Source organism: Athene noctua, chromosome 24 (genome assembly GCF_965140245.1).
Source record: "Athene noctua chromosome 24, bAthNoc1.hap1.1, whole genome shotgun sequence".
Classification (NCBI taxonomy): Eukaryota; Metazoa; Chordata; class Aves; order Strigiformes; family Strigidae; genus Athene; species Athene noctua.
Window position 1 is genome coordinate 2153447 of NC_134060.1, and position 27107 is coordinate 2180553.

The 27107-nt window shown below is 47.0% G+C and overlaps 1 protein-coding gene across 1 annotated transcript in view; it reads left to right on the top strand.

Moving 5' to 3' along the window:
- CSMD2 (CUB and Sushi multiple domains 2) overlaps nucleotides 1-27107 on the top strand; it is a 305387-nt gene that overhangs the window by 202101 nt on the left and 76179 nt on the right. Inside the window, exons 21-29 of the mRNA XM_074925977.1 lie at nucleotides 1284-1472; nucleotides 5412-5581; nucleotides 7201-7357; nucleotides 7743-7934; nucleotides 9285-9411; nucleotides 15319-15521; nucleotides 17361-17552; nucleotides 20039-20177; nucleotides 20644-20831. Coding sequence (XP_074782078.1) covers nucleotides 1284-1472; nucleotides 5412-5581; nucleotides 7201-7357; nucleotides 7743-7934; nucleotides 9285-9411; nucleotides 15319-15521; nucleotides 17361-17552; nucleotides 20039-20177; nucleotides 20644-20831 — 1557 coding nt within the window. The remainder of the gene's footprint in view (nucleotides 1-1283; nucleotides 1473-5411; nucleotides 5582-7200; nucleotides 7358-7742; nucleotides 7935-9284; nucleotides 9412-15318; nucleotides 15522-17360; nucleotides 17553-20038; nucleotides 20178-20643; nucleotides 20832-27107) is intronic.

Consider the following 27107-nt stretch of genomic DNA (forward strand, 5'->3'; position numbering starts at 1 on the left):
AAGTTGTCAAGGAAGAGCAGCTTGTGCCTGGTGCTCCTGGGGGGGACACTCAAAGAAAGGCACGTTTGCCTGTGCAGAACAGCCCGTCGCCCCCGAATCGCTGGGCGCAGGGGTTTGAGCTCCTTCAGCCTGAGCTCCCCCAAAGGGCTGCCGAAGCATCTGCCCGGGCACCTTTCAGAACATGTAATCTCTGCTGTCTGGGCACCCCGACAAGCCGCTCTGTAAAACAATCACTTAATGGACAAAAGCTTATCTATTGGTGCTGCTGTTCTCTGTATCTCAGCATATCTTCTAGTCCTGAGGGCAACAGCTGCAAATTCAGCCTGCTGGTGTGGAAGAGAAATGACCGGGTTCGGCGTGGACCTGGGTGCTGATGTGCTCGCTGGCTTTGACGGACAGAGCTGTTGCCATAGATGCAGATAAAACCTGCTGCACTGAGAGAACTGGCTTCCCCTACCTTCATTCTGACCTCTGAAGGCAGGGTTTTGCATGTGATACTCCATGGAAACTAGTCGGAAAGTTTCCAATTAACTTTGATTTCGGTGGGGGGTTGGGGGAAATGGCTTTTTGCCTCAAAAAAAATTTGACTCAAAATATCTAATTATAACTATTATTTTGAATGTGTTTGGTGACTTCCTTTCTTGGAAAATGAAAATGGGAATCAGTTATATTTTTCCCTTCCTTCAGACATATATGTACATACTTTGTACTTAGCAGGTCTGTTATTTTTCAAAAAATAACCCTGAAAACAGGTTTGCTTCAAAATGTCTTGTGGTCGAAGATGTGCATTTGGCTATTAGCCATAATGTGACATGACCTTTCATTTAGCAGCAGCTTAAATGTTCCCTTCCATTCCCCATGCAAGATGCTGTGTTCATTCATTTTCAGGATTAGTAATGCAGAGGCAGCAGAAATCCCATCCGGATCAATTCATCTTCATTTGACTAAACCCGAGGGAGAATGACAAATTTCCGTCGTGTTTTGTTACCACTGATGTCACTCTCTTGTTTGTCTGACAGCAGTGACAGAAAAATGAGACCTGTTGTATTTTGAGTTGATTTAAATCAAGATCCTGGGGGCTGCATATTGCGAGTGAAACCCAGGTTTGGTTTTCTTGGCTCAGACCAGACGTCTGTCTTGCTGTGGGTGCTTCCTCTGCAGAGCTTCACTGCAGCTGGATCCCTCCTCATCCCCGTGCTCAGGGACTGGGGTACCCTCCCCAGGGAGAATGGAGTGTGACGTGGCACCCTGCCATTCCATAAACGTCCCTTTGTCCCCTGTAGAGTATGATTTGGAGCCCTGTGACGAGCCGGAGGTCCCAGCCTACAGCATCAGGAAGGGTTTGCAGTTCGGCGTGGGGGATGTCCTCACCTTCTCCTGCTTCCCCGGGTACCGCCTGGAGGGCGCGTCCCGCATCACCTGCCTGGGGGGGAGACGGCGTGTGTGGAGTTCGCCTCTGCCAAGGTGTGTTGGTAGGTGGTCATGTGCTTTCATTTTGCTTGGTTGGTTGCCCTGTGCTGGCTCGTTTCGGTGGGCAGGGACGGGTGGCATCCCCCAGGATGGCGTCTCCCAGCTCGGTGGGGATGGGGCTGAGGAAGATGGAGTGAGATTTTTTCAGCCCCACAGCTGCGTGTGGGGACGGGTGGGGTGGGCAGAAGGGCCACAGCCCTGTCCTGACCTGGAGCACGGCCACTGGTGGCGGGTTGGGGCTCCCACGTCAGCAGAAGCCCGATGTCTGCAGCCACGGTGCTGCGGTGGAGCCCCAGTGACTGAGCCGCGAGCCGTGGGAGACCCGTCATCCCTTCTGGAAGAGTTTCTGTAGAACAGCGTGGTTTTAAGGCCATCCTCCCTTTGAATCAGAGTGCTGTAAAGCTTAATAGTCCAGACATACTAAAGCTGTTTCTGGTTGAGTGATCTTAAGCAATGCAAATTCCACGTTAGTATGGATGAGTCTGGGAAAACCCCCTCTGGCTTTTACCCTCCCCTTATCCTCAGAGGTTTCTTGCACCTTCCACCTTTAACTTCCTCTCCTCCTACCCACTGCAAGTCCTTTTTGCAACCCCTCCAGCCATTATTTATGCTAATAAATACATCGAAGGATAGAGAAGAGGAAGAGTTCGTCTGCACCACTGAGCCAGTGTCTGGCTGTCGTCCCTGATGCAGATGGGCTACAGACATTCTTGTCTGGCACAAGGTCTGCAGAGCACCCCCCTGCCCAGCCCACAGCACCCTCTGAACATTAAAGAACCAAAGTGGTGATGTGCTACAGCAAGAAAGCAGAAAGGAAGAAGGATTCTTCAGGCCCTTTTTTATTTAATGTGGGGTTTTTGTTGTACGGTTTAGTAAGCAGGAAACTGTTCAGTGCTCTGCTGCTGCCTGGCTCACCCAGAGCCATGGGGGATTCATCCAGATCAGGCAGACCAGATCTCTTACCTGGTTTCGCTCTGGCAAAGCCTGGTAGGTAGGTTTTCCTGCTCTGCGTTTGACCTCTGAGGGCTGTTGCAAGGAGAACATCCCAGCAAGAGCCAGTCTGCTTCCTCAGTCTGTTGAGTCGTGTCATGGTGAATGCATTTCCCAGCACTGCTTAATGCTTAGGTCAGAGGGTTGCATCATCCTGCTGTGACAAGCGGCCTCTTCAGGGCATGCATAATAATCAGGTTGCAGAGAAAGCTAATCAGGGGAATAGAAATCAAAAAGAATCATAACAAAGCTTTAAACTTGATCCTCAGACATCATCACTAAGTGGACGTACTGACTGCTGTTTGCCAATTCCCTGCTGCAGCTGGCTTTGAATTAGCATGTTGGTTTTATAATAATGGGTCAGATTCGCTGTCTGGTGATTTGTGCAGAGCTCTGGTGGCAGGGTGACAGCTTTTTCCACAATGTCCCTGCTGCACACTCAGATCTGCGTGCTCGCCCTGGATATAGATGGATGTTGGAGGCTTTACCCATTAAGATCACAGGAGGTTTATTTGGTTTTGCCAGACAACCCAAACACTTTGTTCAATTCTTGTTCTAGAGGTGGGTCTGGAGAGAAAGGAGAGTGGTTTGTTCTTTGACCAACGCCTCTGCCCGGAGTAGGAATGCTCCCCACCAACTGCCACTCCAGACCAGATCCCAAGTGGTGATGGCTCCAGCATCATCCCTGTGCAGAAGCGAATGTCCTGCTCGTCATACATGGCAGGAGAGCAGGAGAAAGTGGCCTCTAGTGCACCTCCTCTTGGTGTATCTGCTGCTGCTTCCTCACCCACCCCTCAGGCTTTACTGGAGGCCTGGCAGAGTCAGTGCAGAAAGCTGCCGGTGCCCCCTGACCGTTTCCCTCAGCTCCAGCAGCTTGGTGTGCCGTGAAGGACTTGTGAAGACGAGGCAGAGCTGGCGGATCAGAAAAACTGTTTTCAGGGCAAGTTGGGAGTGACTCTCCCCAGCTGTGCATGCAGAACACCAGGACTCCAAGGAACAGGGAGCCAGTGTTTTACAGCCGAAAATCTTTCAGGGTAAATAGGCCGAGAAGACAGTGACTCATGGTTTTGCTCATGTGGGAACTAATCGGAGTAGCAAAAACTCCTAAACACGGTGATTGCAAGGCAGTTTTACACGTGTTGGGGGATTGTGTAATGTGGGTAGCGAACAGGCTGCAGTGGTCCTGGCTGAAATCACACGCTCAGACAGCAGACGCCCTCAGGAGCACAGCCTTTGGATGCCGTTTTGCAAGCTGCGTGTGAGCAGCGAGGACTTGTGCTCTCTCCCTGTGCTAGCAGCAGGTAAGAGCCCACCTTCAGGTGGTGCACGAGCTCTGGTGGCACTCAGCACTGTCACCGCAGCGCTGCTGCTGGTGCTCAGACGCGCTTGAAGGTCTGCTCACTACTTCGTGTCGTGAAGACATGCCCGTAGCAGTCCTCTTATACTCACTGTGGCATGTCCCTATGAGAGAGAGAGATTGTGTCCCTAAAAGCTTGCAATTAAAATACATAAAATACAGAGGTGAGGGATGGCTGATGCTATTTTCTGGAAGCATTAAACTGTGATCTAACATCCAAGAAAGGTTGAACTTCCATAGCTGCCATCCTCTTCCTTCACTGAAGAGAATCATTCTGCCAAGTTTTGAGTCGCACAAATCTTCTAACTTTAAATTTGGCTCAAAATCAAACGCTGTTCACACTGTGCAGACTAGAAAAGGAAGCAGATCTGATGAAGGAGAGAAATTTTACTAGGAGAATGTAATGGAACGGGGATGGACTGCAGGTCATAGTGAATATAACAACGGGGAAATTGCTTCTGTCCCTCCGTCCTTCCTTCTGTCCTTCCTTCTAAACTCATGGCTGTTTCTAACCTGTCGTAGGATGTAAACTCATCTCAGAGAAGGGATAAACAACTGCAGCAACATTAAGTACCCCTCTCCTTCCAGTTCACCGAGCAAGAGCTATACAGGGATTCCCACAGCAGCACCTCCTCCTCCGTCCCCCGCCCCTTGTCTTTTGAACAAGAAAGGTCAGGTTTGTTGGTGCCACGTTAAAACCTGAGCCCAGTGTGGTTCTTTGAGTGGCATTTTGGGAGGAAAGAAAGATATGTAAATGGAAGCTTTTTTCTGAAACTGAGAGGCAAAAAGATCCCTGTTTTTTTGTCCTTTTCTAATGGGAATGGATGTAATTGTTAGCTGCAAAGCTGAGGAGAAAAAACACAGGGAGTGAGGGACAAGAGGTCCTTCAAACTCCTTTCAAATGGTGAACTGGAGAGCTGAGGGCAGCATTAACAACAATTAAGGTCACATTTTGCCCTCATAGCTTTCAGGAAATTATTTTGGGGAACATTTTAAAATTCAGACTCAGATTTATCATTTGTAATTGTTTGGAAGTTTCACTGAGCGTATCCTTCTGTACAAAGAGCTCTGGCACTTGCCACACATTGGTGTGCTGCGCTGACTGTTGAATGAGTATCGTGACTTTTTATACAGGTGTAGGATGAGCTTTGTATAAAAATGGAGAAGACTTTAAATATTTGAATCTAACAGTATTTTTTTTAATTTTCCTTCTGGTTCATGAATCAGGAAGGAACATAAACACAGGCACTGTTTCGAGCAGGCGGTGGCTTTCCAGGGAGTTGGAATGTTTTTCTGAGTTGGGTCCCAAGATCTCGTTTGAGCACAGCAACTTCCTGTGACTCAGTTTCCCTGTCTGTATAAGGAGAGGTGATTAATCTCTCTCGTAAGGCCCCTGAGGTTTAAGGGTGGTGGAAGTGCTGTTCAGTACCGTGTTGTTTACTGACTGCACTTGGCAGTAGAGTCCGGGGATGTGGTAGGAGATGGGTACAGGAAGGAGTGAGCATCCGTGGCTGTTTGGAGGAATCACCTGCATGTGTTGAATGGTCAGAACATACATGTGGTTATTAAAATGTGGTTTTGTGTCTTTATATAGCTGAATGTGGTTCATCAGTAACTGGAACCCAAGGTGTTCTGCTGTCCCCCAACTATCCAATAAACTATAACAACAACCATGAGTGCATCTACTCCATCCAGACCCAGCCAGGAAAGGGGATCCAGCTGAAAGCCAGGACTTTTGAACTGGAGGCAGGAGATGTCCTCAAGGTAATTCTTCTGTCTCTAGCGATGAAGCACTACCGTGCTGCTAACGAGAGCAAGGTCTGAAAGGGAAGGGATGTTCTAAAATTTGAACAGGGTTAGTTGAGACTAACCTCTGGAAAATGCTGCCCAGCCAGTGCTGCCAGTGCACTGGTAACCTCTGGAAGACTCATACTGGGACTACTAGTGGCCAGTAGTCACTGTGGTGTCGTTAAGCAATTGATGTGGCAGTTCTGAAGACAGCAGCAAAAATCCCATGGACCAGACTGACCTTCAGGCAGAGCAGCTGGGCTGGAATATTGTCTGTGTGTGCATCCCTCTGAGGTTAGAGCAAGGCACAAGGTGTGCTACATCTGTGAAGGGATATCTTCTAGCCCAGGGACACTGATCAGCGTGTGTCACTGCTGTGCCTTCGTTCGCTGTGCTTGAAAACACACTGTGGGGTCGTAGGGATTCGACACCTCTGAACTCCACCAGCAGCGGCACTAAGGTGGTAGTGACTGTCCTTTGCGCTCCGGCCTAGCTGGGTATTCGAGGTGTCGGTCTGCGGATGGATGCATAAACAAATTCTGTATGCATTAAAAATGCAGGTGTCTGCCGAAGCGCTGCACCTTCCGCTGTGAAATCCTCCTGGAGAGTTAGAGATTTGTTGGAATGTCAGGGGTTCCTCCTTTGTAACTCAACTTCAGTTCTTATCTGCACAGTTGCACAGAGGCAACTGTGAACACAGGAGGAAGTGTGAGGTTCTGAACATTATTCTTGTGTTTATAAGAATCAAGGCTGATTTGTCCCAAAAAGGGGTTTATTTAAATGCAGAACTCCAGACTAAAGCTCTTCGACATTCCCATACTTGGGCTTAGATTAATCTGCATTTACAAGTTTCAGGACTCTGTACGGGAGGAGACAAATCCAGGCTGAGTTTCTATTAACCACAAAGAAATGGTTTTGTAGGAGGCATTAATATTACAAGACGCGTGCTGCTGTGCTAAGCCATCTTCCCAGAGAACGCCTCTGTCCTTATTTAAGTGCCATACTTCTGCGCTGCAAGATAGGTGTAATCCACATATTTTCATCTCACAAATGACTGGAAAGAGAGAGATTTCCAGCTAATGCAAAGCACATACTCGTTGTGAAAGAAATTATGTTCTCTCAACAGGTTTGTCATCAACTTCTCATCTGCTCCTGAGGAAAGTTACTATCAATCTCCACTAGTGAGAAGTTGCTCTTTATCCTCGTAGAGAATCATGTTATCTAAAGGAAAGAAAAAAAAAATAATTTGTGTTTTTCTTAAGTAATAGCAAGGTCAAGGCTCATCTGTGAGTCACTGTAGGGAGAAAATGTTCTCAGTAGCTGTGCTGCACCTCTGGAAAGAGAGTTTAGTTCAGAAAACTGAGCCCTGAGCGTGGTGTAAGCTCAGGTGTGAGGAGGAGGAGGAGGAGGAGGATCCTCCAGCGTGTGAATCCTGCTCCTCGGATGAGCAGCGTCCTGAAGTCCCAAGTCAGACTCTTAGTTGGGATAATTTCACTGCCTTCAAAGGATCTGTCCCCATTTGCCCTCGCGGATGAGTTGATCCCTAAAGTAACAGTAAAATATGTTTTCCAGTGGGTGTTTCTGGTTCCTCCCAGGTGTACGACGGCAGCAATAGCTCTGCTCGCCTGCTGGGCTCCTTCAGCCGCTCGGAGATGCTCGGCACCAGCATGAACAGCACCTCCAGCAGCATGTGGCTCGAGTTCATCACCAACAGCGAGAACACCAGCAAAGGGTTTGAGCTGCAGTTTTCTAGTAAGTCTTAGGCCCGTGTGCTTGTGAGGTGGGAATCTGAGGTGTAATGGTGTATTTTTGTGTTACACTTGCATGACCAGAGGAAACAGTCCTTTCCAGAAAGATCTTGTAGTCTCAAGTGGAATTGGAGTGGGGAGATGACTATGCCAGCAAACCTTTTCTGTTGTGAATGAGGCAGTGGTGATAGAGAAACTTTGGATCGAAGCTGAGATGGCAGATTTCTGGGACCTTGTTCAAATATTAATTTTAAAAATATTCATTTTCAATATGGTGGTTTTTCTCTTCAGCAACTGATTTTAAGAAGAAAATACTAATATGATCTTGTGTGAATATCTCTTGGCTGTTAAATATCTGATGAAAACAGATGCTGTTCCTCCCGCTCCAGGTTTTGAACTCATTAAATGCGAGGACCCTGGCATCCCACAGTTCGGCTACAAGGTCCATGACGAGGGACACTTCGCGGGCAGCTCTGTGTCCTTCAGCTGTGACCCTGGCTACACCCTGCGAGGCAGCAGGGTGCTGGTCTGCCTGACAGGGGAGCGGAGAGCTTGGGACCAACCCCTGCCAACCTGCGTAGGTGAGACAACTCTTGCTTTTAAAATGTCCCCTAGTCGCACTGAACGCCCTTTCCTCCTCCTGTGCTCATACGTGTGATGTTAACTGTGATTCTGATTGCACCCGTTACGTTAATAAAGACCGTGATAAGGGTGCTGTGTCAGGCACCTTCAGACTGAGCGCTCTGATCTCTTCAGAACTTCCACAAGCAGACTTTATGTGAAACGCTGTGCTCCGAGCACAGATGCAACAAGGTTTCTCGCTTCCCTACAAGCAGACTGCTGCTTTTCCAGTCCTTGTCCTTTCACCTGAACGTGTGAAACAAGAGGGGCACTTTCTGATGATGGCAGACAGGAATGTGTGTCCGGACGTTTGACAGTACAAAGTCCTGTTTATTTGAGAGCTACATGACATCTGATTCCAGATCCTCAGAGGTTTTAATTCCCTCAGTCTTTCCTTAGCTAAGTCCTGCGTTCCCTTTTACCTGTAGCTCTCCAGAAGGATATCTTCTTGCTTGGAAAATTCATGATGCCAAGTTTTGTGTATCTGAGTGAAGTGCTGTTGGTCTGTTGCTTGACAACTTCATGATTATCATGCTGTTGCCAGGACAGGGGGAAGTTCTTACAGACTTATTCTTCTGCCAGATCTCAACAACCAGAAGGTTGCCTAGAAGGCTACTTTCATGGTTGTAAGTGATGTGCTCAGACACTGGCACTCTGTGTTTGCCTCTGAGTTAGGACCATTCTCCATGAGGTAAATCTTTGCTGAATTTTAGCCTTGATTATTGAGGTGAAAAGACAAATTTCTGCGATTTATACATCTTCTTAACATTTAACCTATTCACTATACATACACATGAATGGTTGTGTCTGTGTGAGCACATGGAAAATTACAGAATTTTAATGGATACATTATGAAAATGTATTCAAAATCCTCACATTCTTTTGAGGTTCATTTAGCAGATACATAAATATGTTGCCTTCTTCATTTCATCACACTGATGAGTCGTTAAGACTTTTGCAGATACAGGCAGAAGAATTGAGCTCTTCCATCCCACATGTGTGATTCAGGTAAAGCAGGATGCTGGCAGGCTCTGCCTTTATTCACTACAAAGTCAAAAAGGTGGAGGGAAGCTTTGACAGCATGTCAGGTGTTAGGAATAACTGTGCATAGAAGTGCCGAGTTATTCTGGTAACTCAGTCTTTTAGCTGAATTAAATGACTCCCTTTATCTTTGTTTTGTAGGCTTTGAGAATCTCTTTAAATGGCAAGAAATACTCCCTGTTGTATTCGTAGGCTGAGATTTGCATTGTTGCCAAGTAAGAACCATAATATGTCATAAATCTTCTCACTAACCCATATGTTTCTTTCAGCTGAGTGTGGGGGTACTATCAAAGGAGAGTCGTCAGGACGGATCCTGTCTCCCGGCTACCCAACACCCTACGATCATAATCTGAATTGTATTTGGACAATAGAGGCAGAAGCTGGTTGCACGATAGGGTGAGTTGGGCCAGGTTATTATAGCTCATTTTTCTTTCCGCGTGCAGCTTATTGTTCCAGAAGTAGATCGGTAATTATGTAAGACAAGTAGAGAGTCACTTGGAGAGTCCCAAATGAAGAAACAAAGGCTGGTTTGTCTCTTTGCCAGGTTGGACAGAAGCAGCATCACTTCTCCTTTCTCTTTAAGTTTTTTAGCCCATATGGCCCGTGCCAGTAACAGCTATTGTGCCATGGGTGGTGAAGACAAATTAATTGCTATTGCTGCCTGTGGTGTTACTGTATTAAAATAACACCCCAGAACTTTTACAGGCGTGTACAGTGGAAGTGCTCTTCACCCCTTTCCTTAATGGGACGCGTTCAGAAACAAACCTTTTCCGCCAGATTAGCGTTGAATTTCCCAGAAGTGTTTAACATGCGTCCAAGTGACATAATTCTAAACGAGGATGTATATATAAAATTGCTTGGAAGATCGCATCCCAGGAAAGGATAAATGGAAGGCAATTATGGGTTTGGTTCCTCTCCCATTCCTGCTGCCACAGTAAATTAACACTGGAAGGGGTGGGCTCTGTCATGTTACGTTTGTGAGAATGAATGGTCAGGTGTGACAGTCTCCAGATGTGAGTGGACAGCTGGAGAACTGAGTCCACAGCACTTAGCCTTCAGCTTCTAATTGCATTGTTTTATTGTTTTAATAATAAATAGAACTCAGACGATGTAATTATCCTCCCAAAGGAAAAGACTCAAGATGGTTTCTAAACATCTGGTCTGTACAGAGACCCAAGACTATCTCTCCTCCTGTTCCTCTGACTTCTCTTATTGTTCTGTTGCCACTTTTCTGTTGGAAAACGGCACTTTGAAATGTCATTTGTTTATAAGTTATGTGAATTTGGCACTTAGGTAAGCATGGTACGGAGAACATTTGGCTCATAAAGTTAGTGCAGTCACCAGCAGAATCCAGGCAGTTTCCTGCTCTGTGATTCTTCATCTGTGATCCCTGCTGCTTAGCCACTGTTCCCAGGCTGAAGTTTGCCCAAGCCCTAGCAAGCCATGTCAGTGCTGCTCCCCGTGTACCTACACATTTCAGTCCAGCTGAAGCCATCTTTGTCAGAAAACTCAAGTATGTTGGCACGTAAAGTTTTTGCTAAGTGATGGGACTTGAGAGGGAGAAATGTAGATTATGGCTGTTCAACAATAATCCTCTTCTCCCATGATCTCCCGTCATAATTTCTAATGCTTGTTAGCTGCTGTCAGCCCCGTTTCTGGGCTGACCCGAGACCTGTTGCTGTTCCAGTCCTGTTGGCCTTCATTGTAGATGCCCTCTTATCCTCACCGTGGCTTCCTTGCTGCATCAGCACTTAGCATCTCTTCAGCTGAGACTTAATCATGTTGAGCTCTATGGTGCTTTTAGTCAATGGATTTATGCTGGAGATAGATTTGGTCCAGTATTTTCATTTTTACTTAATGCAGAAATTCCCTCTATCAGCTCTGCTCTTCAGTCTGGTTCCATAGCAGATGGTTTCTGGTATGAACACAGGAGAAGGAGCACAGCCAGGGCAGCTGTGTTCCTACACAGGCAACTTCCAGTCAAAGTCTCCTCTCCTTCTCATTTTCCTGTAAAAGATTCCGAATAATCCAAAGATTTTTACAGGACAAAGCAGCCATGAGAACACCCCTTCTTCCCACCCCCCCCAAAAAGTGTAAGAGACTCTCCCCCGTGCCGACACTCCGTCGGGAAGTGAACTTTCCTCCCACGTGTGATCCCCGTCTGCTCTGCAAGTGTACTCAGAGGAGCAGAGCTGTAGGCCTGCATGTGCAGGATCAGCCAGAGGCTTGGAAGGGGCCAACCCCGAAATGAAATGATGCCAGGTGATGTACATTGCGACCCTTCCTTTCATCAGACATGAAAGCTCCCTTCTTCTGTTCCTTTATTTGGTTCCTCAAACAGAACAGATGATCTCTGGGTAGTTGAGAGCACATTTTCAGCAACTTCATTTTTATGATAATCCATTGGAAAAATAATCCCCTTCACGCATGATACAATTGTATAAAGCTCTCATTTACAACTTACATTAAAATTAATCACCAAAGCTTTTTTGAATAAAGCTGTATCTGCACAGAACGAGGGGAAGAAGAGGAAGGTGAGAAAGATAGAAAAATTAGTCTGTACCTCATTGCCATGAAAGTTGAAGGGTTGCGCTTTGAGAAAGGATTAATTTTGTGCATGTGCAAACACACACATGCACACGCACATAAAATGACAACTAAAATGACTTGGCTTATCTGTGAGTCTCTGGGGAGAGGAAGAAGAAGTGGGAGGGTGTACTGGAAAATGAATGAACCTTGCCTTCGAGTACTGCCTGCACAGCTGAGAGCAGAGAATACGCGGACGTGGCAGCGGCGTCTCGTTGTAGAGCAGCGATCTCGGTGTCATCAGAGAGTTTAATGATACTGCTAATCCTAGTTTAATGGATGGTGCTGTATTGACAGGTTCCATTTTTCAGTCTCATCTAGAAATATGAGTGAGAATATTGGAATGTTCCAGTTTGCTTCATGGCAGATTTCTGGAGACGTAACATTTTTTAACAGCTTTTAGGTTCAGGAACCTTCTGTAGGCTAGAGGGAGGCAGTGGGCAGCCCTGCAAACTGCTCTTAGTGTGAGAGAAAGACTGAAACTGTGGCTTTGGTGCAAGCTATGTGGGCGTTGCCAGTGTGGCAATGCACTGAGCTGCTGAAGCCAGGTCCGGGCAGGAGCTCAGCCTCCTGCACAGCACAGCCGGGTCGGGTGGGACACGGCAGCAGAAAGAGCCCCGGGTTGGTCACTCGGGCTGGGGGGGTGCTGCTTCCTGAAGAGCTGCAGCTAAACCGCACCAAAGGTCCTGCAGGTTATCGGTGCAGAACTGGTCTCTCCTCCTCTCTGCTCCTTGCTAAGCTGGGAGAACTTTCCCTCTGTCACTTATATGTAGCCATAATTCCTGATTTACTTTTTGCTGCATTTTGATGGACGTAACTGGCATTGTCAGTGTGCAAGAACCAAACTCTCTTCCTCTCCGTTGTCTGCTAAACCAGCGTCTCTGTCTTGTCTTAAACGAAGCCCTGCTGGGAATAGAATCAGACTGATGGAAAACCCATGCTGTTTGGTTACAGATGTGCCTGTTGAATAGATTGATTTGCTCCAGAGCACACCAGTTTCCTTAATAAAACCAGCTATCCCAACAGACTCCTGAACCAACGGGCGCTGGGACAGCCCTGCGCCTCGCCACTGTGTCATCTGGTTTCCGTGCTGAGACATTCTCCTCGTGGTGGAGCCTTGCCTGCAAGTCATTTCTTTAAAATAAAGGAGGGGAGCGAGTTGCCGTAGGCAGCCGTGGCCCCACGGGGAGCTGGTGCTGAGCTCTGCCGGGCCACGGCGGTTCCAGGGTGTCCCCTTCCCCCGGGCCAGTCTCTGCCAGCGTTTCCCTGTTTCTGAGCTCTTCAGCAATGGCTTTTCCCGGGTGGTTTTGGCTACTAGAACCAGTTAACCTGAGAGCAAACGTCACAAGGCCAGTGCACCTGTGGAGAACAGCTTTGCTCTGATCCATTCTTATTTTCCTTAAGCCTAGCTTTTCTCTCTTTGCTCAAGGTCCCTGCTACGTGGATTTATGATTCAGCTCTTTTGGGTTTTGTTGGATTCTGTGGACATCATTTTGTTGCTGAGTACATTGCAGTGGCTTTTTCCCCCCCGCCTCCCTCCTTTTATGGTTCTACCTGACGTATTTATGTTTGCCCCGAATAAATGGGAAAGCAGCCAAGTGAGTGCTTCCTTGTTTCCCGCCGTGGGCTGTCAGGGTTTTAAGCACAGTACCTGATTGTTTTATTTTTTGCAGATTTTTTTTCTCAGTACAGTTTATAGATTTCTGTCCCCGTTTCGAACTGGCATGCCTTGAGTTACCCTGTGTTAGCCCGATTTCATTGTGTCAGATGGTATTTCCCCCAGTGATAATGTGGCAGTGAAAAACAGGGGCAATTAAATGCCTCCTCTTCAGTTGGCATTTTAAGTGCAGGAGTGAAAGGGACTGAACCCTGATGTATCGCAGCCTTGTGTTGATAACTCCCTTGGGTGTAACAATAATAACGACAGTATTTTATGCTTAGATGGTACCTCTGATCGTGGAAGATCCCAAAACTCTTTGAAAAGCCTGGATTCACCTGCTCCGCATCCATCCACAGCAGAAGTGGGTTTGGTGGGAAGGAGTACAGTCTGATATCCCCCTCCGCCGTTCCAGGGTGGGAGGAGGAACATCCCACTGGGGGTTGATGTTGGCACCAAGTTTGTCCTGTCCCAGAGCCCTGGGCACAGAGGGAACTTCTGGCCTTCTCCCATCCCTTAGGTCCATCGCTGGCACGGGCTCTGGAGTGAATTTCTTCCCTGTGATGTCTCCTGCCGGCATCTTGGGCTTTCCCTGGGGAATTTCCTGTGGAAGTACCTAGCCGTGGTCTAGTTTAAAAGCAGAAGAGAGGAGCTCCAAGGAGTACTGCTGCAGGCAGTTGAGGACTAAGGAGCGTTTGGTGCATGCACTGGAGGCCTTGCAGCCCTCTCTCCTGGGCAGACAAAGCTATCAAATACACAGAGTAAGGAAATGAAATCTGCATTCGGAGCACCGTAATAAATACCTCGTTGAGAGCACAGTGTAATCTCATTGCCAGCCGCCAGCTTCTTAATTTGTGTTTTCTCTCCCTTCCTATCGTGGATTTTGGAGAGCTGGATCATGCTGCCTCACTTTTTCTTTATTCCTCACTGAAGTTACTCTGTTACCTGATCTAGAGGCAGTTTTGCAATATCCACAACTTTGTAAAACATGTCCAAGTCCTTTCCTATATCAGCCACTTCTCCCCTCAGAGGTGCAGCAATCCAGTATTCAAAATTTGCACCCACCTGTTTGCCATCCTCCCGCACACCTTTTTCTGTCTCTTTTTATTACCCTCCGGGCAGTTAACACCCTGGTAAGGATTTTTTTTTTTTTTTTTTTTTTCCCAGCATGATGCTGTTCTAATTAACATTGGGTTTTGGTTGTTTCCTTTCCTTTTTTTTTCCCCCCAATACACAAGATTAGCCTGGTGCCAGAAGCAAGTTCTTTGACCTGAGTGCAGGTAACAAAAATCAATGTATTTATCAGTAGATGCTGGCTCTTGACAATAAACTGTTCCTTGCAGGACACAAAAAAAGCAAAAGGACAGCCAAGGTTGTTGCTGTGTGCAGCACAGGGACAATGTGTGAATTGGATGAATATATGTAAGTTGTCTGAAGGGACCCCGTCACATTTTCTGCTAATTCTCTTTTTAGAGTGAGTTTTTTTCAATACTCTTGTGTTTATCTGTTAGAGAGTGAAACTACGGACAAACCCTCATCTTCTTCACAGCCTCTTGTACCTCCCTGCTGCGGATTTGCCGTATGTCCTTGACTGAGCCTTTTGTCTGTGTGACAGCTACTCATTGCAGTGTCTGAGCAGCTTCGGTGTAAAACCAGCTGTGATGTTCTGGCTGGGGAGGTTTCCACTGTCTGCGATGGGCCTTTGCACCTTTACCTTGTTCCTGAAGATTTTTAGATTAGTAAATTTGATTGCTTAGGAGAGAACACCTGAAAGGACTTAACTTTTCAGAAAAAATTAGTATCCATGGCTGTCGGCTTCTGTTTATGGATGTGTTTTAGTAGGGAGGCGCGTGACTAAGAGATCCTGGGTTGTGTAGACAGGTGGAGTTTGGTGAAGGGCTCGCGGACTTTGTGCAGACTGAGTTGCAGGTAACAGGAGAGAACACTTTCCTTGTGGGCCAAGCCACCTTAGTTCGGTACCAATCGCACTTCTAATCCTTTCAGGAAAAAAAGGCCGAGCTCGGTTTGTGGTCTGACTTCCAGTTCATTTTGCCACACAGGCTCCATTTCATCGTTTTCCACACGGAGGAGTTCCACGATGTGCTGAGGATTTGGGATGGTCCGGTGGAGAACGGCATCCTCCTAAAGGAGGTGAGCGGGTCCAGCCTACCCGGCGACGTCCACAGCACCTTCAACTCCGTCATCCTTCAGTTCAACACGGATTTCTTCACAAGCAAGCAGGGCTTCGCCGTTCAGTTTTCAGGTGGGCTTTACATTGTTTCCGTGGGGTCGTCCAGACCTAACTTTGGTGAGAAGCAATTGCAGGTCTCTCTACAAAGGACTGATGGAGCACGACAGCAGGAGCTGGGCAGTCTTCCAGCCATTTGTGCTCTATCACATTTGGGTGCAGTCTCTGCAAATAGAGAAAAAAAAACCCTCTTGTATTTTGTCCTTGCAACGCAGGTGAGTTCTGTGCTCCCCTCTGCTACAAGTCACCTTCACAGTGGTGAACTTGGCAGCAAGATGAGGAGCAGTACGTTGTGGAATGCACAAGAAGGAATTACACCTATCTTCCACCACGTTCCACAGGTCCCTTAGAGACACGAGTGTGCAGACAACTTCCCCCAGGCGTTCCGAGAGCAGTTGGTCAGTGGTCTCTGAAAACTGAGTCTATTTAAAATCCCTCAAATTGGATCCCCTGAGATGCAGATCACAAAAAGCTCTATCAGCTGCAGGGATGTCATTGCTCGCAGCAGCGCTACGTGTAATGCAACTGCAATCTGTCACTGCCTAAGTCCTGGCTGCTGTTACCTAAGGCTCGGCCTTGTAAACACATTAATTTAAATTATATTAGGGTAATATATCTCAGCATTCACACAGAGGTTTCCGGGATGCAGGCCTTCGCTGACGTGCCCAGCAACCAACCAGCAGATGCCTATTTTGGAGGTGGCAGTAAGCAGGGAGGCTCTTGGGTGGAGGGTGATACAACCTTCCTCGGCCTCGGACACACATCAGAGCTCATCCTGTCTCTCCCCAGCTTTTGCCCATAGCTTTCTCTTCGGGGTGCCCTGCACGGCTGCGAGAGTAGGCCAGCTCTTTGGGAAGAGTTTGTGCTGGGTACAAGACCTTCTAGGATGACCAAGACATCTCTGCCATCCTCTTCCTTTGCCAGGCTTGTGCTTGAGCCTGCGTGGAAGGACCAGGCTGGGCTGCTAACCTGCTTATCTCCAGTTGCACAGAAAGAGAGAGAGGGATTTCCTCTGGCTCTTTTAAGAGGAGCTTTCTCTAAACTGCCTAGGTGTAATAGACTCTCATCAACTTAGCAGGAAATAAGTTCTGCTCCACTGCCTGATACAGAGCTGGTCTTTATTGAATGCTCCTGCTCAAAGCCTTTGTTCACAAGGTGTGACTAAGTAGTCAGACCTAAGCTCAGAAGTATACAGTTTTGAATCTTGTGAACTTTAATGATCTATATAAGCTTGCAAAACTTGTATTACTCCAGGACTTTCCATGCTGTTAAGTAGTTGTAGTGTTGACAGACCTTGAGCTCAGTCAGCAGCGAAGCTGTGCTGCCTGGCCCCAGCCGAGAAGCTGCTGAGAGGGTCATCTCATCCTCAAAGGGACACAGCGGCGAGACTGGGAGGGAGACGAGTGCATTTCGAAAAGGTCAGGCTTGATGCTTCACAGGGCTAAAGGCTAAATTGCTCTGCCACTCAGGGGAAGTGAAAAAGTGCTACTGGATTATTTTATTTTGCAGCATGTGTCTGACACAGAATTCTATAAAAATGCCATGTAAGATCAGTGGATGTCTGGACTTATTAAGTAAACATGCATGTGCACAATTATACATCAAACTTGCACTCTGTGTAGTGCACTTGAACTTGCCGTTCCCGAGAGCCTCTACCAGCTGGAGTGGCAGATGCTCAGTGCAAAGGAAAAGCCATTTTTTGTGCTTGTGGCAACTTTAAGGGATACTGAAGGAGGAGAGATGGAGAGTGAAGTCATTGCTTGGGTATTTGTTTAAGGACAGCCAATGCTGTAAGCCTGTATTAAATATAAATATACATATATGAAAATATATCTATTTTTTAATACTCTTCAGTTTCCACTGCCACTTCCTGCAATGACCCAGGAATTCCCCAGAACGGGAGCCGGAGTGGTGACAGCAAAGAGGCAGGCGACTCCATCATCTTCCAGTGTAATCCAGGATACGCTCTGCAAGGGGAGGCCAAAATCACTTGTGTGCAGATTGAGAACAGATTTTTCTGGCAACCAGACCCTCCCTCCTGCACAGGTATGAACACGCATCCATCCTCCCGTTGCACTGGCTTCCCTGCCCTGTTTCATTGCAAGCCTCCTGTGTCTGAAGGGGATGAGTCCCACCTGGCCTGAAGAGGTTTATGACAAGGTCGGTCTGTCTCAGGTAGCTGGCTCCTAGAACTACTTCTTAGGTTTATCCCCAGAGTGGCTGGGACAATGAGAATCTAGTTCATTTTGGGAAGCTCATAGGACATACTGCAATGTAAGTGATGATATTTAACCTGACAAGTCAAAATTAAAGGTTTCTTTAAAACTCGGGTTGGTGGAGGGGATTGGGGTCATGGGTGAATAATTTCTGCATGAGAAGACAGCAAGTTCTGTCAGGAGAAAGAACTATTTGACATTTCTTTGAGCTCATAAAGTAATAAAAGCAGCTCATAAAAGTGACTCTCTTTAATATGTCCAGAACACATTAAAAAAAAAAAGTCATGCTAAGCACATAAGAGCAATAAACATCAAGTTTGCTGGCCAATTAAATGCTAGCCACAAATTACTTAACCTCTGACCTTCATTTCTGTTGATGCATTGTTATCCTAAGCAAGAAAAATCTATTAATTCTGTTTCGAACGTGTGATTTAATGCCAGCTAGGAAACTTCTACAGCATGCACAGGATTTATGCTCCCTGTAGGATGACTTGGTTTCTGAATGACTGTCTTGATGATCTAGTGTGGCACCCCTTCAGCCTGATCGAGACAGTCCTTTTAGTCTTCCCGGAGCTATAACTAAATCATATTGTTGCATGTCATGCCCGTATCGTCATTCTCCTGTTGAGTTTTCTTTCACAGCAGAAGTTGGGCCCTCGGTCCTTTTCAGAGAAATGCAGCCAGTGACTTCATCTTGGTGTGAGATGAATTCCCATGGGTCGTCTCCAGTTTGACTTGGAGATACTGTGTTGGGTCCTTTTTGAACGGAAGTCTGACAAATCTGATTTAAAAAGTCATAAGCTCTGTGAAAAAGCTGGAAGCAATGTCTTGCTCCTTCTCTCTATTCACTGAGGAAAGGTTTTAAGGAATAATCAGTAGCCAAATATCAGTTTTATAGTAGCTCTGTAACAGGCTGCCTAGTTAGAGCTGAATTAGAAAGCTGTGTTTAATTTAGGGCTTGGGTTTTATGTTTGTATTTAGCATTTCAAATATGTTTTCACATCTTTATTGTACAACTTCTGCAGTCCCTAAACAATGTGGGCTGAACTGGAACCTCAGCTGAAACAGCCCCCAGAGGTTTTGGGGTATTTGAAGTCTCTATCCTGACCCAACTCCGAACAGCTGCGGCTTGGACCAGTTTCTAGTTTAAATCCTTTGGAGACTGTGGGTGGGATTATCAAAGAAATCGGAGGGTGTTGAACAGTCATCTCCCTTAGGCTTTTCAAAAATGAGTCCGTATACTTTAGTTTCTTCTGAATTTCCCCTGGTTTTACAGTCTGGAAGAAGAACACACCCTAAAGGTTATGATTAAGGTAAATGGACGCAGAACAGATCCTTGTGGTTCTTCCAAGTTATTTGTGCGTGACCTTCAGCTAAACTCTTCCCTGTCTGTGCTGTGATTTCCTTCTCTATTCGAGAGGGATAACAGTTCTCAGCGCCTGCAGGCAAAAGAAGTTGCTTTTGGGCCTTGGAGAAGGGCCTCTAGTTTAATCTCTACTGTGATCATTATAGAACAGCCCTGCTACATTTTACCTGATATGTGGGGGTCCCTGCGTATTTGCAGGGGTTTATAAAAGCCCACAAGATAAACACACATGCTCTCTCCTTCATGGAAGATCCTTCCAAGATTTGTCCCGTTACTTCGTCCCGCACGGGTTCATTTCCCTCTCGGTGTTCGCATTGCTGTGGGCGGGTTGGGGTCAGACACCCGAGCTGAACACAAGCTGTGCCCCCCTCTCCCCCCGTCCCAAACGATCTGAGCAACGAGGGGAAATCTTAGAGCATCGACCTTGATGAATAGACTGCGGAAAGGCTGACAGCAATAAATCAATCATGAGTATTTACCACAGTGGAAATACATGCAAGCACTTTCAGCCTTAAAAAAGTAATAATTGATTTTTCAATCAGCTTGGCATTTAATGTGTTGGTAAGTGCAGTGAACACAAACAAGCCTTTAGTCCCAGGCAACGTGTTTTCACTCATTTAGCAACCGTCCAGACTTTGCCCAGGAGTTGCCTAAATAAATGCAACAGAAAAGAATAAAGCGTCTCTTGCTCCTTCTGGTTTCTCACTTAATACATGTTACGAAGATTGTGGCAGCATCCGTAGCTCTGTGTGTGCGGAACAGCTCTGCAATGACAGCTCTGCGAGGGCTGCTACCAGCTCTGGTAATACCTTAAGACTGGACAGCCTTGAAAACTGCCCTCTCTGTCCCCTTATCTATCCTTATCTCTCCTCCTCCCTTCCTGCATCTCATCTACTGTTTTCTGAGTTTCTCGAAGACAAAGCCTCATCCCTTTCCTTGGTTGCCTTCAGCTCCCTGTGGAGGCATCTTGACAGGACCGGCGGGAGTGATCTTGTCCCCGCAGTACCCGGAGCCCTACCCGCCAGGGAAGGAGTGTGACTGGAAGCTGACTGTCTCTCCCGACTATGTCATTGCCCTGGTGTTCAATACGTACGTACCCGAGAGCTGGTTGTTCCTGGGCAGGGAGGGGGTGCCAGGGGTGAGGCGCTGCCTGGGGGAGCTGGGTCTGCACGTGGGTCCCTTCCTCTCAGAACCAAACCAAACCTGGGGGGACTGTCCCGTAGTCCCGGGTAATCTGGTTTTAGACCCCCCTTAATTTGGGGAAGACACACATATCCCAACTGCAGCTCCTCTTTGATATACGTGGGTTTTGCAGAACAGAACCGTGTAACTGGGGCAGCATAGGAAGCCCCTGTAGCCACACTGGCTTGTGCTTCTGTGCTCTTGACTGACTCACAAGTCCTCAGTGGAGACAGAAATGCCCTGTGCTTAGCTGAGGAGCTGTTTTGGGGCAGAAGCAGTGGGGTTGTACAGCCCATGGAGACCCCGTGTTGCTTTCCAGGGGCTACTGGAGCACGCTCATACTTTAGGCACTCTCCTTCCTTTGGTTTTGCAGCTTCAGTTTGGAGCCTGGCTATGATTTTCTTCACATCTACGATGGACCCGATTCGCTCAGCCCGCTGATCGGAAGTTTTTATGGCTCCCAGCTGCCCGAGAGGATAGAGAGCAGCAGTAACAGCCTCTTCCTCGCCTTCCGCAGCGACGCGTCCGTCAGTAACTCCGGGTTTGTCATCGACTACACAGGTGAGAGCAGCCAGGGGGGCACCTGGCCCAGCTGACTTGGCAAGTACACAGGGTTTTACCTGTGCTCAGTCTCGGGTTAAACCACCTGGCTGAACCAACTGGGAGAAGCTCTAGACACAGAGGAAAGCTCTCTCCAGGCGGTGATCCTGGTGTCTGTTTTGCGACCACCAAAGCTGATCGAGAGGCTTGAGGGGGAAAATGGGGAGTTGAAGGGAGGGGTCCTGTGGGCTGGCAGAAGAGTGAGGGTACATAAGGTAGGTAGGAGCAGAATAAAAGGAATGTTACATGTCTGAGGGTCAGTCACGTGGCTGCTTCTGTGTGAGGCTTTCATTAACAAAAAAGAAAGTTTTTTACTTTTTTTTTTTTTTTTTTATTAAAGAAAATCAAGAGAGATTCCCAGAAAAATACACATTTCTGTACAGGCTTCTGTATCATCTTTCTTGCTCCACACTGAATTTAAATAGTTCTGTCTTCTCCTCAGTGAGCAGAACATGCTGCTTCATTGCAGATTTGAGCTTTCAGAGTGCTGGAGAGTGCTGAGCTGTTGACTGGTTATTAGGAGTGCTCCACATTGCCATGGATTGAGGATTTAGTTGTAGTGGCAAGAGCGGCTTTGTCCAACAAAAGGAGGTGCAGGGATCCATATCCAATGTGGAATCTTGGTCCAAATTCTTGATGCTGCCATTCGAGGACGTGCCACACTGGGTGGCTCTGTGTAGAGGTGAGGGCGATGGAGGTGGATGCTCAGCTCTCGAGTCAGTGGAGCTCTCCTGCGATCTATGCATTTTGCTTCACCTAAGATTCTGAAGCATCTATTGAAAAATTCACTAATAATTAGTAAAATGAACAGAATAGTTCACAGGTATCTGTGTTGCTAGAGCAGTGGGGTTTTTTCTTGCTTGCTGGAGGAGGAAGTAGAACGTTGTGGTGGCTTCAGCTCTAATAGTGAGAGACAGAGCCAGGGGTTAGAGTTTTCCCTGGGTGCTTTTAGCTCCCTGTCGATGGAGCAAGCTGAGAAGTGACAGACCTGGCACTGCTGTTCTGGTTGATGGGGAAAAAAAAGGAAGGCTTTGGCAGATGTTCCTTGTTTGTGCACGGGGTAGGTGAAAGAATGGAGTTGTTACAAACTGTAGTAAAAAATATGCTCTGCAAAGCCAGATCTGATCAGCTGGGATTATGCAGAATGGAGAAAAGGATTAAAAGCTGGGAAAAAAAACAGGGCTAGAAAGAAACAATTCTTCAAGCCTGCTTTGGCCTGTATGGACTATTTTGAAGTATAGGAAAAAAGCATCGATGGCTTCAGATGCGCTGGATGCCTGCCACTGTGCACCGTGGCTTTGCACCGCGGCGTACGCTGTGAAACAGGCTGTTGAGTCTTGTTGGGCCAACTGTGTGCTGGGGGAGCAGAAACAGCTCGTGCCGGAGAGCGGATGGGCTGCTGCTGTGTTTTCAGGGCTGCTGCTGCTTTCTCTGTGTGCTTGGGCAATTCTCTCTTCCCTGTATCCTCTCTCCGGTGTGTGGTTCCTGCTTTTAAATTTACCTGAGCGGAGGTTAAATGACAGGGAAGTGGCAATTCCTGATAGTTATGCTGAACAGATGAATTTCCCTCTGGTAAATTTATAAAATAATAAGACAAAGACAATTAGTGCTGCTTAAGATGCAAGAGATTAAAAGTTTTCTGCTCTCGTTAGAATTAATTTTACTGAAAAATAAGTCTTGAGTTTTCTCCTTTTCCCTTTTCGTTTTGGGCAGCCAGAAGGTAGTTAACAAATGAAATCTCATTAAATTAGGGTGGTTGTGCAATGCATTTTTCTCCTAAACACTCCTACAGCGTTAATCGCGCCTACATACTTCCCACAAAACCAAACTGCTGGGAGAAAAGAATGAGGCTTTAAGTTTGCTCATTAATTTCCCCGCACTTTAAGAGGAACCTGGGTTTCAAGTCTGAGAAGCGGCAGAAAATAGAACTTTGGGGAATCGAAGGAAGAAGAAAAGAAATGCAGGAGGGAACGTGCGTGAAAGAAAATCAAATCCCGAGCTGAGCTCCTTGCCAGCGTGGAATCCCAAGTACAGTTCAAAGACACCCTCTTCTCTCAGCCGCGGCATCGTGTTTGGGCAGCGCTGCAGCCCACGCAGGCTTCTGCCCCGAGCGCCCTGAAAACCATCCGTCACCTGTGTCAGCCGTGTGCCAAATGCCCTGAATTACCAGAGGCTTTGTAGTCCTCTTTTGGTAATGTTTTGGGGAAGGAAAAAAAAATAATAAATAAATAAATAAATAAATAAAGGCAAAGCAGCCATCTGTCAGTCCCTCCTTGAAATCCTGCCTCTTCCCTGGGACTGGGACTGTGTTGCTAGCCTGCAGCTACGGCGTGTCGGGTGAATTTCAAACAGCCTCAGCACTTCATTTGAAATTGTTTCAGGGGCAATGGCTCTTCAAGAGAAAGTCGTCCTCTGGGGCCAGGAGGAATGGAGAAAACAGAGAGAGAAGAATGAATTTGGCTTTTATTATGCCATTTTTTGCATAGAGCATGACAGTGAGAGTGAAGTGGGAATGCGGCAATGCCATGGAAAGGTGTTTGAGGGCAGATCTTCAGCCAGGCAATTTCCCAGTTTAGCTACACAGATATACTACACCGGCAGGATTTCTGATAGATGAACACATATCTTCTGCTTTGCACCCAGGATGCACTGTCAGCTGTGCAGCAGAATGAAAAATCAAACCCGGGTTACCGGCAAAGAAACCGTAAGCGTCCTCTCCCCACGCACACTTAAATTTACAGAGGTTTGGTTTACTGTCTGCGTAAAGCCTTGGACTGGTTCAGAGGGTCAGGTGAAACTTAAATGCGATAGTTTGGGATTTCAGCTGGGGAGGAATTTGTTCTTTGCAATGACTTAGCAGTAGTGAGAAGATTTTGGGTTCAGGCTGGTTCATGAAAAGGAAAACATGCTCTGCTCAGGCATTCCGTTTAAGGTCTGTTGAACTTACCATAATCCTTAAAAAAAGTACTTGTTTGCGACACCAGCTTAGTTAATGTTGTCATTTCTGTGAAAGCAGCATGCTGTGTTCATAGCAGATTCACTTAAGCCTGACAAGTGTTAGCCTACCAAAGCAAAAGGATGAGTTCTTGATGACAAAAGAGGAAAGACAGTTACAAAACAAAAGCTTAAACACAGGCAAGAGATGGCTTGCAGTACACCTAGAGTTTCTGTTTCGGTTCAGTTGTTGCTTGAGAATTTTTTTAAGTGTCTCAGCTACAGAAAAGTGAGGGGTTTAACTCTACATGTATTCTCTTTTGAACCGAGATAATGCGTGTGCATCTGAGTTACACTGGGGAGATTTCCGGTTACGGAGCAACACTGGCTAAGTTTCCCAAACTGTTTCCAGTCAGTTTAAAAGACCCTGTGGTGAGGGTCTGCCAGTAAACCGCCATCGCCAGAAAATCCTACCAGAGAGGCTTTTAAATTTGACTGGGGATGAATCCCTGAAGTGAAGATTATCTTTTCTCATTGGGAAATGGACTGAGTTCTAATAATCAGCTTGCGTTGCAGCATCTCACAAAGCACAGATTTCATTCAGATACTTTTTCATATGTTCACACACTAAAATTTTTAAACGGAGACCACGTGTGTAAGGGGCAGGCTAGTTGCTTGGAGAGCTTTTCCCAAATGATTCCCTCTCTCCCTTAATTTTTGTGAGGGCTGAGGACCTGTTGTCGTGAACACCGGAGAGGGGCTGACTCCATCAGCCCCTGCCTCCATCCCAACAGCTTGTCTGGACGGGGGGTGCTGCGTGGCACCCACGGTGCAGGTGTGGGTTTGGCTCCTCATGCTTGGGGCAGAGGATAGGAAGGCGTTCCCCGGTTGGATGCTCCGAAGTGGCAGGTTTTCTCACACTTTTTAGTACCTTCCTGTTTCTGTTGTGGGCCAGAAATGAAGAGGCATGAAATTGAAAGCAAATGAAGCAAAACTGATTACTTTTCACCCTTCCAAAGGAATGAAAAAAACCCCAACCCCAAACCCCAAGCCTTATTTCAAATCTGTTATTATTTCACCAGAACTATTTTGCCCGTCCTCAGCTTATAAACACATACTCAGCATTACTTATGGGTTATTTAAGGTAGAAATTCCCCACAGAAATGCTGTTCTGTAAAATCCATTGCAAAGCAAGCTGTTTAAAAATACCCAGCACCGTTTTGTGTTAAAACAGTCAGAAGTAGGAGATGATGCTTGGCCCTAGAACAACTTCCATTTGAAAAATCTGTCTTTTGGAAAAGGTTGTCCATTTACCTGGGGGAGGATTGGAGGGTGTTGGGCTCCTGGTGAGCTGGTGTGACAGCAGCCAAAGCTGCTGGGATGCCGAGGCTACGCCTGGTCTTTAAGATCCTAATGGAATTTGTCCTGTCTTCAGTAAACGGTGACTGTGGTGGAAAACTGTCTTCTAGACAATTTCTCCTGGGGCTGCTTTAAGGCTTAGCTCTTAATCACGGGTTGCACATGTTCACAGATGGGGAGTTCACGATGCACTTTGCAGACAACAACTCTCCAGTGAAGCTGTTCTCGAACATGCAGATGAAAGCCTGACCTCCTGGCCTAGGAGCTCATGCAGGCTTTGAGTTTTCCTTAGGAAAGGAGAAGGAAAGCACAGAAAATTCTGCTTTCTCTGGACTAATGAGCCAGTTCTCATGGCATTTTTGCCTTGACTCTTCTCTAAACATTTGGCAGCCTGAATCCATGTTAATTGGGACATCAGGGTAAAGTCTTCGATTTCTGAAGTGTCTGAGTGAAAATAAAACGTTATTTCTAAATGGGGAAGCCGTGCTGTACTCACTTCATAGCCTAATAAATCAATGGCTGGGGAAGCTGTGGCTTTCCCACATCCCTCCACGAGTCTTTTGCAGTCACCACGCAACCAAATACTTCCTTAAAGTTGAGCTCCTGCCTCCCTTTGTAGCCTACTGCTGAGAATCATCAGGGCAGTTCATCTGCAGGGGAGTGTTCAGCTGGAGCTATGTGTAGGACTAGTGTGTCAGGATGCATCGTCCCCAAAGGCACAGACCCTCAAGGGAAGAGAAACAGTCGAGAATGAGGAGAACACAACAAAAGCAGTGGGGCTGCTGCTCTGCAATCAGCCACCACCCTTTTTTTCAGCAGTCGGCAGAGTGACTTGAGCGCTGAATGTCATGAATTTTGAAAGCAAGAGCAGAGGCTGAGATCCAAGCACATGGCTGAGGCATCTGACAGCCAGGTGGGAGGCTGACTGACAGGTTGAAGCCACATCAACTTGTCAGATGAGAGGCAGTGAGAGTGTTCAAAATAACAAGAGAGACATAAAGTGGTCAGGAGGAAGCCGTTGGGTGCAGCTTTTGTGTGAAAGGGTCTAAAAGTGAATATTAGCAATTCAGAGAAGCAAAGGCTCCTGGAGTGAAAAAAATATTTGGGAAAAGTAGATGAAGCGTTTACACTTGCAAATGGCTTGTGTGCTACAGCAGACTCCGGGCCGTGTGGCTGCATCTTGAGTGCTCTGGTTGACTGATGGGCAGCAGCGGTTCGTCACCTCTGTGGGCTGTGACCGGCCTGGCCAGGCCTGTCCCACTGATGGGCAGTAATGGTGAAGGGTCACTTCTCCAGCTCTGTCTCACAAGCATAAGGATAAATGAGGAGGGAACGTGTTCATCTGAGCTGAGCAGAGAGCCAAGGGCTTTGCTTCCTGGTGCAGTGGCTGAAACAAGCTTTTTGGTCCTGATATCTTACTCATAATAACCAAGGTTTCTCTTCTGTGACTAGCTGGTCTCCCAGCAGGCCCTACAGTCAGATCACACGCAGGAAACAACGGGATGCAAATATTTGTCATTCTTTGGTCTTAGAATCCCAATCTTCCCCATCATGTTCTGAGTATCCGAGCTGTCTTCTGAACGCTGCAGTAATGATGCTTCCAGGCACACGTGTGTCTCTTCCCAGGATCAGATAAACTGGAACATCTTATTTGGTTGGGGAACAGGGCTGCTCAAAGGACGGGTGGCTTGTCCAACGTTCGTGCAGCAGGACACCGCTCACACAGAGGAGAACCCAGGACTTCATGAGTTAAAGTGATGATACAAGTGTGTGATGGTCTGTGAGGAGCGTCGAGGGTTGACCCGTCTGTGGCTCCCAAGACAGGGAACTGGTGTTCTGGGAAAAAACGGTGGCCCCACTTTCGCAGTTCAGGGCAGCTCTTCCTGGTGGAAACATGTCATGTCCTTTTGTGCCCTGTCTACCTGGATCGCTAGCTAGTGGTAC